This window comes from Cnephaeus nilssonii, assembly GCF_951640355.1.
Source record: "Cnephaeus nilssonii genome assembly, chromosome: 20".
Lineage (NCBI taxonomy): Eukaryota > Metazoa > Chordata > Mammalia > Chiroptera > Vespertilionidae > Cnephaeus > Cnephaeus nilssonii.
In genome coordinates, this window is record NC_137091.1 from 36,723,750 (window position 1) to 36,737,528 (window position 13,779).

General features: G+C 55.4%; 1 protein-coding gene across 5 annotated transcripts in view; it reads left to right on the forward strand.

The window, feature by feature from the left end:
• SIPA1L3 (signal induced proliferation associated 1 like 3) overlaps positions 1 to 12,868 on the forward strand; it is a 246,732-nt gene extending 233,864 nt beyond the window's left edge. For all 5 annotated transcript variants that reach the window (XM_079799983.1, XM_079799984.1, XM_079799982.1 and 2 more), the window contains 6 exons: positions 661 to 826; positions 1,522 to 1,771; positions 6,002 to 6,145; positions 7,431 to 7,566; positions 9,117 to 9,198; positions 10,461 to 12,868. In XM_079799983.1, coding sequence (XP_079656109.1) covers positions 661 to 826; positions 1,522 to 1,771; positions 6,002 to 6,145; positions 7,431 to 7,566; positions 9,117 to 9,198; positions 10,461 to 10,604 — 922 coding nt within the window. In that variant the 3' untranslated portion in view covers positions 10,605 to 12,868. The remainder of the gene's footprint in view (positions 1 to 660; positions 827 to 1,521; positions 1,772 to 6,001; positions 6,146 to 7,430; positions 7,567 to 9,116; positions 9,199 to 10,460) is intronic.
• Positions 12,869 to 13,779: the final 911 nt, after the last annotated feature.

The following is a 13,779-nucleotide window of genomic DNA, read 5'->3' on the forward strand; positions in this document are numbered from 1 at the left end:
CCTGGTCTGGGCCACTTTCATCTCACTTACAGGAGCTTCCTTGCTGTCTCCCTGCTTCCCCTTTTGTCCCCACCTCTGTGAAGGTCACTTTTATGTTCAACAGCCAGAGTAATCCTAAAAGGCAATCTAGGACCCCGCACTCGCCAGCTCAGAACTGCAGAGCCTCCCCACATGCCTCCAGGTCCCCACTGTGGCTCATGAGTCCCAGGCAGTCTGCCCCGCCCGCACCCAGACCTCACCGCCCACCACACTGCCCTCCTCACTCCACTCCACCCTCCAGTCCTCAGGCTCACCACTATTATTCCCATGTGACCCCTCAGAAAAGCCATCCTCCACCCCGTCATCCTGTCCATTTTCCCAGCTCTATTTTTCTTCTGACACCTCTTCCTACCACACATTCTGGGATCTCTGTTCATTTGCTCATTGTCAGGCTTCCTGACTGGAGGGCGGCTCCATACTCACTGCTGCGATCCTCCTACAGCAGCTTGGCGCAGAGTAGGTCCCTGGGAAGTATTTGTGGGGTGAATGGAGGACAAACGAGGTCTCTCTTCTGTCACACCAGGTGGCGCCCAGTGGCGTCAGGCCTTCTCGGGCCAGGACAGCTGTGAGACTCGGCTCCCGCCTCCCCACGACCCTGCTGACCCTGCTCTCTTGTTCCAGGCAGGTGGACACCAATACGAAAAACGTCTTTGGGCAGCCACGGTTGAGAGCGTCCCTCCGCGACCTGCGCTCCCCACGGAAGAACTACAAGTCCACCATCGAGGATGACCTGAAGAAGCTCATCATCATGGACAACCTGGCACCAGACCAGGAGAGAGATGCGGGAGTACGAAGTGGGCTGCGAGGGAGGGCAAGGGCGGAGGGCCTACCTCACACGGCCACTCCAGCCTCTTCCTGCAGGTCCTTGGCCTTTGACCCCTGCCCGCCCTGTTTGGGTGTATGTGGCTTTGTGGCCGGGATTCGGGGCATCACATCATCAGTCAGGCCAGAGGCGCGGTGTAAACCAGCCTGGTGGGCAGGCAGGGATTTATCCCACACTCGAGGACCTCATGTGACGGGATGTTCCTAGAGGCCTCATGGAGCCCAACCTCGGGCACTAGAAGTGGAGGCAGGGTTCCCAGGCACCAGAACCGCAGTTGTCCTTGGTCCCTCCACACCCATTGTCCCCGCCCACCCCTGACTGGTCTTGCTCTCAGGCATGCACTCCCTTGTGCGGATGGAGAGGCCTCTATCCCACAGCACCAGGGAAGGCAGCGCCCTGTCCCCAGGGGTACCCAGCAGTGACCGATTCTCATTGGTCCAGCTCAGGCCACACTACCTTCCCTAACCTGACCTGGAGCTGGAGGGCAGAACTGAGTGGTCTACAAGTGGCGGAGGAGGAATCCTCAGGGGGAAACTGGGGTGCTTTGACCAGAAAGGGGCAAAAGTGGAGGCTGGGTGGGTAAGAGCCACAGATGTCCAGGACAGGTGACCATGGGCCAGGCCACGACCATGCCCCGCGTCCCTCCCCTGTCTCAGCAGCAGTCGCCACAGAAGAGTCTTCAACGGACGCTGTCGGACGAGAGTCTATGCAGTGGGCGGCGTGAGCCCAGCTTTGCCAACTCCGCCAGCCTGGAGGCAGGCCTGCCCAGCGACGTGCTCTTCACCAGCACCTGCGCCTTCCCCTCCAGCACGCTGCCCGCCCGCCGCCAGCACCAGCACTCTCATCCGCCAGGCGGCGGCAGCCCCAGCACCATCCCTGCCCCTGGCAACGGCTTCCCAGAGAAGACATGTGAGCCTGGGGCTGGCAGGGGAGTTACCCCATGGTTGGAAAGCAAGAGGGACAGGGCTTGAAGGTCACCTGTGGGTTACCTGGAGGTCAGAGGCAAGAGGTCATTGGAGTCAGCTGAGGGAGGGAACTGGGCTACACATGAACTTCAAGGGGGCCTGATGGGTAGGCACAGGGTCACTCAGGAAGCAAGGGATTATTGGCTAAGACAGGATTTCCAGAGGTTCACCTTGGAATCTGGAGCACCCAAGGATTGGGGTCATCTGACACCAGAAATGGGAGGTCAGTCTTGCCAGGTGTAGTTGGCTGGAGCCCTGAGGATCAGGGGTTGGCAGCCCCGTTACCTGTTCCAGCTTCAAACAGATTACCTAGTGATCATGGCTTTACCTACCTGACTCCCCCAGGTCTGCCAGGGAGGGAGTGGGGGCAGAGGTGTGGCTCATCCATCCCTCTATTCATCCAGCAAATATTTACCGAGTGTCCCCCATCAAAAGCCTTTGGTCTGCCTTCAGATCCCTTTCCACACCCTAAGGCTCTGAAACTGAAGGGAGGGAGGAGGTAGGGCCAGGCTCTCTGGCAGCACAACCCAACACCGGTGCACGTGAGGCTCTTGACGGTCCTCGATTACCCCGCTTAGCGGGAAAGATGTTGCTTCGTTGCAGAACACCACCTGCCCTCTCTGGGTGCTGCGTCACATGTAGCACAGCCTCCCAAGTCCAGGCAGGTCTGGATTCCAGAGGTGTGTTTTCCCCAAGGGTTTTGTCTGAAGGGCTATGTCCCGTATCACTGATGGAGCCTCTTGTATGCACAGGCTGGATGGAGGAGGCTCTGGGATTTTTTGTAAGGGTCTGTTTCTCCGCTTAGAATTCTCTGTTGGCTCCCCATTACCATATTGTGTGGATCCATACTCTTACGTTTTGGGGCCCAGTATCAGCTCGTTCACTTCACAGTACCCTTCTTGAGATTCTCCAGGCCACCAGACCTTTCCTCCTCAGAGCATTCCACATGTCTGTTCCCTCTGCCTGCCATGCTGTTTTCCCAACCCTGCTCTTGAAACTCCTGCTTCTCCTAAAGGCTTTGTTCAGTTATTGCTCTTTCCTAGGCGTCTGCCCCAGCCCCAGGCTGGCCCATCTCCTTCGCTTCCTCTCCGGGCACCGGCCCAGACCCTCATTACCTTCATTCCACTCTGCTGTGGGCCAGGCTCTGCTCTAGGCACTGGGCATCAGAGAACATTCCTGCCCCAGTGGGGCTGAGTTTCAGGGGGAATTCCTCAAGCTTCCCTCACCCTCACTCTGCCTCCCTCCTTTGTCTCTCATCCTTACTGCCCTGTCTGCCTCCGGCTGGGCCTGGCACACGGTTGGCATTCAACACATACTGAGGAGAAGGTGAGAGAGGGCCAAGGCAGAGGTGGTGTGCACAGAGAACAAAGAAAGACACCTGTGAATGCCTCTGACCAGCTCTGCCGCATCCTGTCCGTCTCAGCTCAGACGCTGCTGCCTCCATGATGAGTCAGGCACTCCTCGTGGCCCCCACCTGGGGGTGCCCCCATCCCATTCCCGGTCCCTCTGCCTTTTGTTTCCCCATCACAGCCCCATTCACTTTGGTTGTCATGTGAGGATGGGTGTTTCCCTCCCTGGACTGGAGGCTTCCTCAGAGCAGGCACACACGTACACCTCTCTTCGCCCACATGACATGGTCCCCCTTAGTCAGGGAGAGTGCCTTCTGGCCTCAGCCTGGCCGTGGTGTCCAAGTCTCTGCCTCTCCCAAGCCTGCTCAAGAGCTCTTTCCAAGCCATGTCAGAGCTGGAGATATGGGGTTGGCCCACCTCAGGCTGCACTAATCAAGGAGCCTCTCACAGCAGCACCTGCTGATTTCTCGCTGGGCAGTGGCAGCTGCTCCCGCGGCCCCCACCAGCACAGCGGTGAAATGCCGGCAGGCTGGAGAGGCAGAGCATGGTGGTCGGGCTCAGCTTCCTTCCAGCCTCTGCCACTCCCTGCGCGTCCACTGGGCAGATGCACCTGAGTTTGTGCCAGGTCCCCACTCATAGCAGTAACCTCTCTGTGCCTCAGTTTCCATGATAGTAAAATGTGAACAAACTTTCTCCAGCCCTGTCAACTCCTCTGCTCCCCAAGCCCCTCCTGGAACTGTAAACTCTACCCTTCCTGTCAGCCCTGATCCTGGTTCCCTAGCTGACCTTCAAGTTCAGCCACAAAACCCACAGCTCCATCACAGGCTCCCCTCTCCTTAGCCCAGCCTTCGTCACCCCCCAACCGAAACCCTCTTCCCTCAGTCCCCCACACTTCAGGGTTTCTTTAGCTCCCAAGGGTCTTGGTGGGAGGGGTTGGGTCCAACTGTCAGGACCTCGGAGAAAATTCTTTAGTTTTTTGTCGGGGTTTTTTTTAGACATTTAAGTCTCCAACATGATTCTCAAATGACAACCGTAGCTGTTTAAAAATAAATAAATAAATGAGCAAAAATACTGCCCACCTCACTGTGTTAATCTGAGAGTCAAACAAGTTAATAGTGGAAAATGCTAGCACAATGCCTAGCATATAGTCAACACTGAAAAACAGCTATTCATTGTCTCTGTGATATTCTATCATCTGGAGCAAGTGTTGTAATCTGCCATGAGTCAGCTTAATGCCTGAGCACTGGAGAGCAGGGTTAAAGCAGTGTCCACCTGACCACCAAAGCCATGTGGGCGTGGGCGTGGGCTTGGAGCAGGGTCAGTGTCGGACCACCGGCAAGTGTGACCATGGGCAAGGCAGCTTCTTGCTTTGAGCTTCAGTGTCCCCCTGCACAACACATGGGTCATAAGGACACCTCCCTCCTGGCTAATTGGAGGTGAAGCTGTGAGATGAGCCCCATGGTGCCCAGCATGGTGCCCAGCAAGAGGGTGCACTCAGGGAACACAGCAACCACGGCTGGCCCTGCCTGAGTCACCTCCTGACCTCTCCGTGCCTTGCTCTCCTCCTCTGTCCCACCCCCTTTATGGGCTATGAGGCATCGGACGCGCTCCGTGGCTGTAGCAAATGCAGCTGCTGATACGACTCTTGTGCTGTCTGTCACTCCAGCACCCTGAAACTTCAGGGGTCACTTTCTCCACTCGAACCCCCAGGTCTCCCCACAGTGACTCTGCCACGGCAAACACTGTCCAGACACTGGCAACCCATTATACCTGCAGCCTGGCACCTCTCCTCCACCCCACACTCCGTAGCCAGACACCACCCACTGGCTCCTTGTGGGGAGTCTAATGGCAGCTTACACCCCACGCCCCCAGCAACAAACTTCTGCTCCCCACAGCCTTCCCAACTCAGCACCAGCTCCAGCATCTTGACGTCACTGTGGATCCATCTCTGTCTTACACCCACATCCCCTTTCAGAAAATACTGTCGGCTTCACCTACAAAAGAGGGCCAGGGTCTCCCAATCATCCTCCACTCTGATCTCCCTCCTTACCGTCTCCCTGCTCCTCCAGTCCCCTCCACCACCCAGCCCCCAAAGAAAGCCAGGAGGTCCCTGTGAACTCTGCTTTGGGTCACATCTCTCCCTGCTCAAAGCCCTTCTGTGGCTCCATCTCACTAGGAGACAAAGTCCTCATCATGGCCCACAAGGCCCTCGCACTCCAGCCCTGCCACCTGTCTGACCTCACTTCTCTGGTGCCTCAGTTTCTGTGATAGTGAAATGGGGGCAACAATAGTGCCTACCTCACTGTGTTAACCCGAGAATCAAACAAGTTAATACATAGAAAACGCTACACAATGCCTGGCATGTAATAAATACTGAAAAAACAGCTATTTTCATTACTCTCTTTCCCCCTTTGCCTCTGTCCCAGCCACATGGCCGCCTCAGTGTTCCTTAAACCCACAGGCACATTCCTGCCTGGGGAATTTTTTTCTGGCTGTTTCATCTGCCTGAATACTCTTCACTCCTGTAACCCCTGGCTCAGTCCCTCCTCTCCTTCAGAGCTTTTACAAATGCCATCTTCTTAGTAAGGCCTCCCCTAGCACCCTGTTTAAAATGGTACCCACAGAATTATCCAACACTCCCACCCCCTTCCCTGCTGGGTGTTTTCCATGGCGTTTATCATCTAATAAGGCATTTATTTAATTATATATACTGTTATAATTATATAATGTTGCATAATTATATATAAGGTATAACAATATATTAATTTCTTTGTTTCTCCCACGTCATTCGTACCCAACTCCCTATCTCTGTTCTCCCCACCCAGCCACCATCTCAGCCTCTGAGCTCTCACTGGCTGATGGGCGGGACCGGCCACTTCGACGCCTAGACCCTGGGATGATGCCACTGCCTGACACAGCCGCTGGCCTTGAGTGGTCCAGCCTGGTAAACGCAGCCAAGGCATACGAAGGTAAGTGTCCTCCACCCAACCCCACCAGACCCTACCTCTGCTGTGCCCTAAAAGGATCAACAGAGTTCCTTGGGGTTTGGAAAGGGAACACACTCAGGTTCCAGAATCAGGCGGAACAGGGTTCACATCCTTCCCCTGTCACTTGCTCGCTGTGCAGTCCTGGCCAAATGTCTTCATCTCTCTGATCCTGTTACCTTATCTGCAGATCAGGGGCGTGACTGTGCCCATGACCTGAGGCTGCTATGAGGATTACATGAAAGTTATGTAAAACATGTCAGGCACAGAACAAGCCCTCAACAGACAATACCTTATATTATTACTATAGGGCAGAACTGTAGCAATCCACATTGTGTTTAGATTTGCTTTGGCTGCCTGTCCCCACCGGGCACACATACAGGCCCACCTCCTGGGCCTTCTCGCCCCGCTCTGTGGTGCACTGGGGCCCTCGCCAATGCTCGTCGTTACAGAGAGATCCCCTAACGGTCCTGTTTAAAATTGCCAGCACTCAGGCCCCACGCAAAGCAAGTTTTCTGCCGGGGCCCCCGTGACTGTTCACTTGCACCAGCAGGCCCTGTGACTTCTGTTCTCTCTTCAGCATATGTGATTTTGCATTTCTGTTTTGCATTTCTTTTTGCTTTTGTGATTTCACAGACATTCTTAGAACTGGACTATAACTAGCCCTCATGTACTGTGTCACTCAGGACACTCCACTTTTTGCCATTTTTTTCTGCCACTTATTTGTTGACTAAAGCAAGTCATTTATGCTAAGAATGTGCCAGGTTCTGAATTGGGTTATTACTATAATTTAACCTGTCTCTCTCTCTCCCTTGAATTTTGTCTAAACTGGTCATTTTGGTCTAGGGCAGTGGTCAGCAAACTGCGGCTCGCGAGCCACATGCAGCTCTTTGGCCCCTTGAGTGTGGCTCTTCCACAACATACCACGGCCTGGGCGAGTCTATTTTGAAGAAGTGCCGTTAGAAGAAGTTTAAGTTTAAAAAATTTGGCTCTCAAAAGAAATTTCAGTCGTCGTATTGTTGATATTTGGCTCTGTGGACTAATGAGTTTGCCGACCACTGGTCTAGGGGCTTGCTCAGAATCACAGTGGGGTTTTGTTGTGTCCTTATCTGATGGGATTTTTTGGCAAAAATTCATCCACATTGCCTGTGATCTAACAAAGGTGTGGTTGGGAATGTAGTGGCGGTTCAGGCGTGAGGTACAGAGGGAAGGTCATCGAGTGAGGAGGAGCTGGATCCCCGCTGACCCCTCTCCCCTCTCTCTCCACCAGTGCAAAGAGCCGTGTCACTCTTCTCTCTCAATGACCCAGCTCTGAGCCCGGACATGCCACCTGCACACAGTCCTGTCCACAGCCACCTGAGCCTGGAGAGGGGGCCCCCAACCCCCAGGACGACCCCTACCATGAGGTGAGGTTTCCCTGGGGACATCCAGGCGAGTGACAGCCACTGCAGGTCACCCCACCACCCGGTCTGCAGTATCTGGGGAACATCTGCTTCCTCATCTAACGCTGTGGAGTGATCCACACCCTGGGCCCAGCAGTGGCCAAATCAGAGTGGGTCCTATCCTCATGGTCGGGTGGACACAACACTATACTCAGTGTTCTCACAATTGTTGCACTTCCAACTTTGAACAATGTGCTAAGTTGTGACCCCCATTGTCCTCTCTGTCGGCTTCTGGGTCTCCTCCTCTGCATATTCCTAAACTATGTGACTCTTCTCCCTGTCACCTTTCACCTCTTCCCCAGCAGGTCCCTGCTGGGCTGTCTGGGACCTGGGAATGAGGAGGCAGGAACCCTGCCCTCAGGAGCCTCCCTGGGGAAGGGAGGAGACGTGGGCCAGGCTGTCACGTTTGCCATCGTATGTAACGTCTTTGACTGCATTGCCTTGGCAGACGGTAGAATTAAAGAGGGAGACAGCATGGAAATGACGTGTGTGCAAGTCCATGGGTGTGAAGAGTGCATTGCACATGTGCACAGCCGCCCTCCCCTCGCAGGACTCTGTACCTCAGTCTTGCACTGAACCTGTGGGCGGTACAAGCGATTTCTCGGGATAATTTTGATTCTTCTTGTTGGCGTCACACAGTGGCTTCAGGACTCGGCCTCCTCCCAAATGTGGCCCCACTGTAATTACAGGAACGAGGCAGTTACAGGTGGTGCCGCCACAGAAAGGGCAGGAATAGAGAGGGTGTGGAACTGGTGGCACCTGTGGTGTCTGGGTGCTCTCCTGACCTCCCCCCCCCCCCCCTGCATCCCATCTCCCCCTGCAGGAGATCCAGGACCACGGAGGGAGGGAAGGGTGAGGTGGCCGAGTCCTCCCCCCTTCTTGGGCTGAGACCCCTTCGTCTGCTGCAGCCCCCCCCCCAGCACCCACCAGAAATGTGTGTCCCACGTGCCCAGTGGAGCCTTCTACAGGAAGGGGCTGCCCACTGTGCCCCGCAGAGGCTAGGCAAGCCCAAGGCCGGGGAATCTGCACTGAGGAGGAGCCATAGGCTGAGGTCCTGGGTGCAGTGTCCCTGCCTGAGCCTGGGTTTGCCTTCTGTCCAGTGGGTATTGACATGGTGACCTCCCAGGCTGTGTGGGGCCAGAGCCTGTTAGATGGAGACCATGTGCAGTGCAGGGTGGGCGCCCGGTGCCAGCGACTGTCGTCCTCCTCGGTCCCGTTGTTAGTCCTGTCCACTCACAGGCCTCGTACGCTCCATGGATGTCTGCGGATGGATTCTTGGTTTCGTGCCACGGGAGCTGGTCACACTCGGGCAGAATTCCTCCCTGAGCACATACATGGTCCATCCTCTGGGGAAAGCACACGTCAGGGCAGGCACGCGCATAGCCTTCAACCTCCACCCACATCTGACTTCCCCCAGACCTGCTCCTCCAGGCCCCCTTGGGATACCAGCAGGGAGAGGATGCCCCAGAACCTCAGGAGTGAGAGTGGCCTGACCCTGTCTCCTGTCTTTCCAGCGAGGAGCCACCCCTGGATCTGACAGGCAAGGTGTACCAGCTGGAAGTAATGCTGAAACAGCTGCACACGGACCTCCAGAAGGTAAGCCCCCCACTCCACTGCCCAGACACTCGGGGGCCAGCAAGGCCGAGGCACCTGTCCCTCCACCCCTGCTATTCGAGGGGAGGCCACCCAGCTTTGAATATAGTCACGAGTAAAGAGTAAAAAGTGACATTCCCGAAGGCTGGTGAACACAGAGAAATCACACGTTCTTGGAGGAGGAATTAATTAGTCTAACCTTTTAGGGGCAAGAAAAGTAATTATGTACCATGTTGACCCACCAATTCCACTCGTGGGAATTTGCCCAGCAGGATCTCAAGCATGGGCACAAAGAGACCTGTGAGCGAAGGTGTTCATGCTGCACTGTTGACAGAATAAAAAATGGGAGCCAGGCCCAGCTGGCATGGCTCAGTGGTTGAGCATTGACCTATGAACTATTTTTTCCCCCCTAATGGGAGCCAGTGTAGCCATCCCTGCACAGGTCAGTGCTAATGGACGTGACAGGTCACCCGGGCAGCAGGTATTCTGCATCCAGTTAAAATAGTCACAGAAATCTATATATTTACTAATATACAAAAGAAATCCAAAACTTAAATAACAAACTAAGCAAGCTGCAGAACTGTTTTCTAGAACAAATTGAAATAAATGTTTAACGTCCATGGGTCAGAGGACTACATAGAAAGCAGCAGTCTGAATTGTTTGTTGTATTTACCCCCAGGGTAGAAAAGTGAGAAGAAATAAGGATGGAGGAGACTTTTACTTGTTGCTTTATATATTTTGGGGTAAAAGGCAGCATGTACTGTGAGTCTCAAGCACAGAAATCATAGGAGCTCTGGTTCAGCTCCCACCCCAGCACCTCCTGTGACCTTGGGCGAAGGGCCGCCTCTGGATGTGGAGTATCCTGGACGGGACCCCCGGAGAGGCCACGGAGGCAGCCCTGCGTCCACACCCAGCTCCCCCTTGCTGTATGGGGCTGGGTTTCCCAACATCCTGGGGTGGCTGAGGGTGAAACGAGGTGATAATAATGGCAGTGATGTCTGTCAGACTGTCACCCCACATCACGCTGTGTTGTGAAAGCTCCACATATAGGACCTTAGGGGAAGCTCTCAGCCACGCCTTTGTAGAGTTGAGGCTATTGGTCCCAGAGAGATGAAGTGACTTGCCCGGGGTTACTCAGCTGTGAACAAGCAGAGCTGGGCTTGGCACCTGGCGGCCCAGCTCTAAAGCACAGCTGAGCCAGGGCTCACAGGCCTAGGGAGCCCGTGGCTAGACCACTCGGCTGATGCCCACACCCCACCCTGCAGGAGAAGCAGGACAAGGCGGTGCTGCAGTCGGAGGTGGCCAGCCTGCGTCAGAACAACCAGCGGTTGCAGGAGGAGTCACAGGCCGCCAGTGAGCAGCTGCGCAAGTTCGCCGAGATCTTCTGCAGGGACAAGAAGGAACTCTGAGGTGGAGAGGCCGCCTCGCCCCTCCACCTGGGCGGGCGGGGGCTCCTGCTCGCCTCTCTCCCTTAGCTCAGCTCCTGGTTGCAGATGTGACCAAGATCATCCAGCGAGGACCCCACCACACTCCCCTTAGACACGGAAACCTGAGGGAGGCCTCCCCGGGGCTGGGAGGTAGGGTCTGCTCATGGTCCTCGAGCCCCAGCAGGCCACAGGGCCTCAGGCCTCCCTTGGCACTGCTCACCTCTGGTCCCCAGGGCTGGGCCCTGCCCACTCTGCCCCCAAGGGCCCCTCCTTCCGGGCCCCATCCTGTCTCTTCCTAGGATCCAGACATCAAAGCTATAGGAAGGAGAGAGGGAGGGCAGCAGTGAGTCTCTAAACTCCACAGCTCCAGGCGTTCATAAACCAAGTTTCTCCACCACGTACAAGAGTGTGGGCTTGGCTTGTGGGGCCCAGCCCCCTGCATGAGAAATCACAGTGTGAAAACGGCCCATTCTGCCCCACCCAGGAGAGATCAGGGCCCGTGTGGAACAGGCCGAGGCTCTCCTTCCTGCACTGGCGCCAGGAAGCACAGACATCACCCCCTCCCAACCCCGTATTTCAGAAAACATCCAGGAGCACATTCTTAGCGTTTCAATTATTTCTGGGGGGTCCCAGGACAGAGAGGGGAAACTCCGACATCCAGAGTCATGTGCTTTGAGGGGGAAACTACGTGCACACGGTTTATAGTCTGTTTCTGTCCGCCCCTCAGCCACAGGGGTCACAGCGCCTCGGCCCCTCCACGTTCCACTTGAGCTCCTGCCCCGCCAGGCCCAGCTGCAGAGCTGCCACACCGGCCCTGACCCCGCAGCCACCGCCTCCTCCGGGCACCAGAGGGGCTCCCCGAGCCCCCAGGTCCCGGCTGGAGGGAAACAGCCTCCATCTCTGCTTCTGTTTCCTGTTGGCACGTCCCTCGGCCCCCCTTGCAGCCCCCACAGCAGTGGAGACGAGGCCCCCCTCACTGTGCTCCCCGGGAGCCTTTGCTGTGGGAACCCCCATGAGACGCTGGTCCTCCAAAGGCAATAAGGGGCAGCTTGCCAGGCGGCGAGCTGGTGTGACACTACACTGTTCACCCAGGAAACAGTTTCTTTTTTTTTTTCCTTTAAAAACAAATATATATATATATATATTTTTCATGTAGAGTTGTGCCAGAACAAGCCTGTATGGCCACAATCTGTGGATTCCCCCAACCTCAAGCTGAGGGTTGAGGCCAGTTCCCTGTGGCTGGTGCTCAGCAGGAAGACTCGGAGGGACAACGTCAGGGTGGGCAGGCCCAGGTCTTTCCTTTCCAGGAAGCACCAGACCAGGGGAGCGGCGCGGGCCCGGCTCGCAGCTGCAGCTCCAGGCTGGCAGCCAGCACCAGGCGGCCCGGTCCCTGTCCAGAGACCTCACCGCCTTCTCTTTGGGACCAGAAACCTCAGGGAAGGGGGTGCTGGGACACAGGCATTCGGGAAGCCGGAGAAAAAGACACTGACCACGTGCCCCTGCCGTCAGCCCCTGGCCCCCGGCAGCACTGCTGCCCGTGACAAAGCCTGCACCTCCGCCACCTCCTCGTCCTCACCTGGGCTGTGGTGTGAGAGAACCTGCCGGGTCCCCAGCCCTGGCCAACTACTGTGATGTCTCCACTCCTCTTCCCAGACCCCCTTTCTGGACGGGTTCTCCAAGACCTCCCCGCCCCCTTTCTCCAGTCCCTAGCCTGGAGCCCGCGCCTCCCCCACCCCTTGCTTTTAAGTTGTCACCTCATCTTCAGATCATTCTAATCATTTTGGGGACCTAATCGGACCTAATCGTGTACATTGACAAGTGTAAACTATGATTTTTGGTTTTCTGTTATTTTTTAAGGATCTCTGCAAAACAAATCTATTTAATTTGAAGCTGGTGTTCTATCTCATGGGTAAGATAGAAGCATGATTTGGTTTGGGGTTTTTTTTGTATGATTTGTTTCATTTGGATTTTTTATTCTTGTCTTTTTTTTCTATCCCTGTCTTGAGATTTTCTGGCATGTTTCTGGAGGTTTCAAAGGAAATAAATGTTTCATAGAAATAAAGGGTTTGTGTGTTCACTAGCTGTGCAGCTGCCTGGAGTCACTGCTGAGAGGTGGCCCAGCACCAGCCACCCTGAGTTCCCCTTGTCCCACACAGTCTCCGTGCGCGCACACACTTCCCTACGTACCAGGGGACACCAACTTTGCAGACATTTTTCCCCTGAAACCCAAATGACACAGATCCACCACTCAGAACATAAAAGTCCTTAAGTTAAAAAGGGAGATTCTACCTCCGAAGTCACATACCACTAGTAAATGCCTGAAAGCAGGGCCCAGCCCACAAAGTTGTGTTAGTTTTAGAATTAGTGGGCAACTTTCAGAAATCGAGATTGAACAAAAGGAAAGCCAGGTTTCCAGCTTGGTAACTCTGTCCTTCACAGTAACACCCAGAACTCAGGGCCCACCCACGCCTCCTTCGGCTAGGCGGTCGCCCAGGCCCCTCCTCCCAGCTCAGGCTTATTGGCACCCTGTCCACCCAACGTGGGGAGGGGCGGTGCCAGGCACAGTGAATCGGAGGTGTCAGAGAAAGACTGACACATCCCCTGTGACCTCCCTGGCCAAGGCCTTTCTCTGGGGACTCCCATCTCCTCGGGGGGGGGGGGGGGTGGCCTTGAGCTCCGGGCCCCAGATCTGCAGCTGAACCCTTACAGCTTGACCCGGAGACCACAGTCCAAATCTCAAAATTCCATGTGAACATCCCAAAGTCTGGCCTCGATCTGGATCTGAGAGCAGCCCAGCCCTCTTGGCAGAGCTGGCCAGGTGGCTGGGTCTTTCTGGCCCACCTCACCCATTTCCCTGTTCTGAGTCAAACCTGTCTCTCTGACCCAGATCCTTCCCTCACCACACACAAAAACTTTTTCCTAAACGGGTACATATCCTTTTTCCAGAGGAGGTGGACCAGCTATTTTCACATCTAAAAATCCTACAGTGTTCCAGGCACTCCCTTCCCGGCCCTCCTTGAGGCCCCATCCTCAGCCGAGCTGCCCTCCCCCCACCAGGGAACAAGCTGTTCTCACATCTCCTCCTGGCGCCTGGGACACACCAACTTCCAACACCCCACAACTCACACGTGCACTTGCCAGTCCTCGCTCTCGCCTG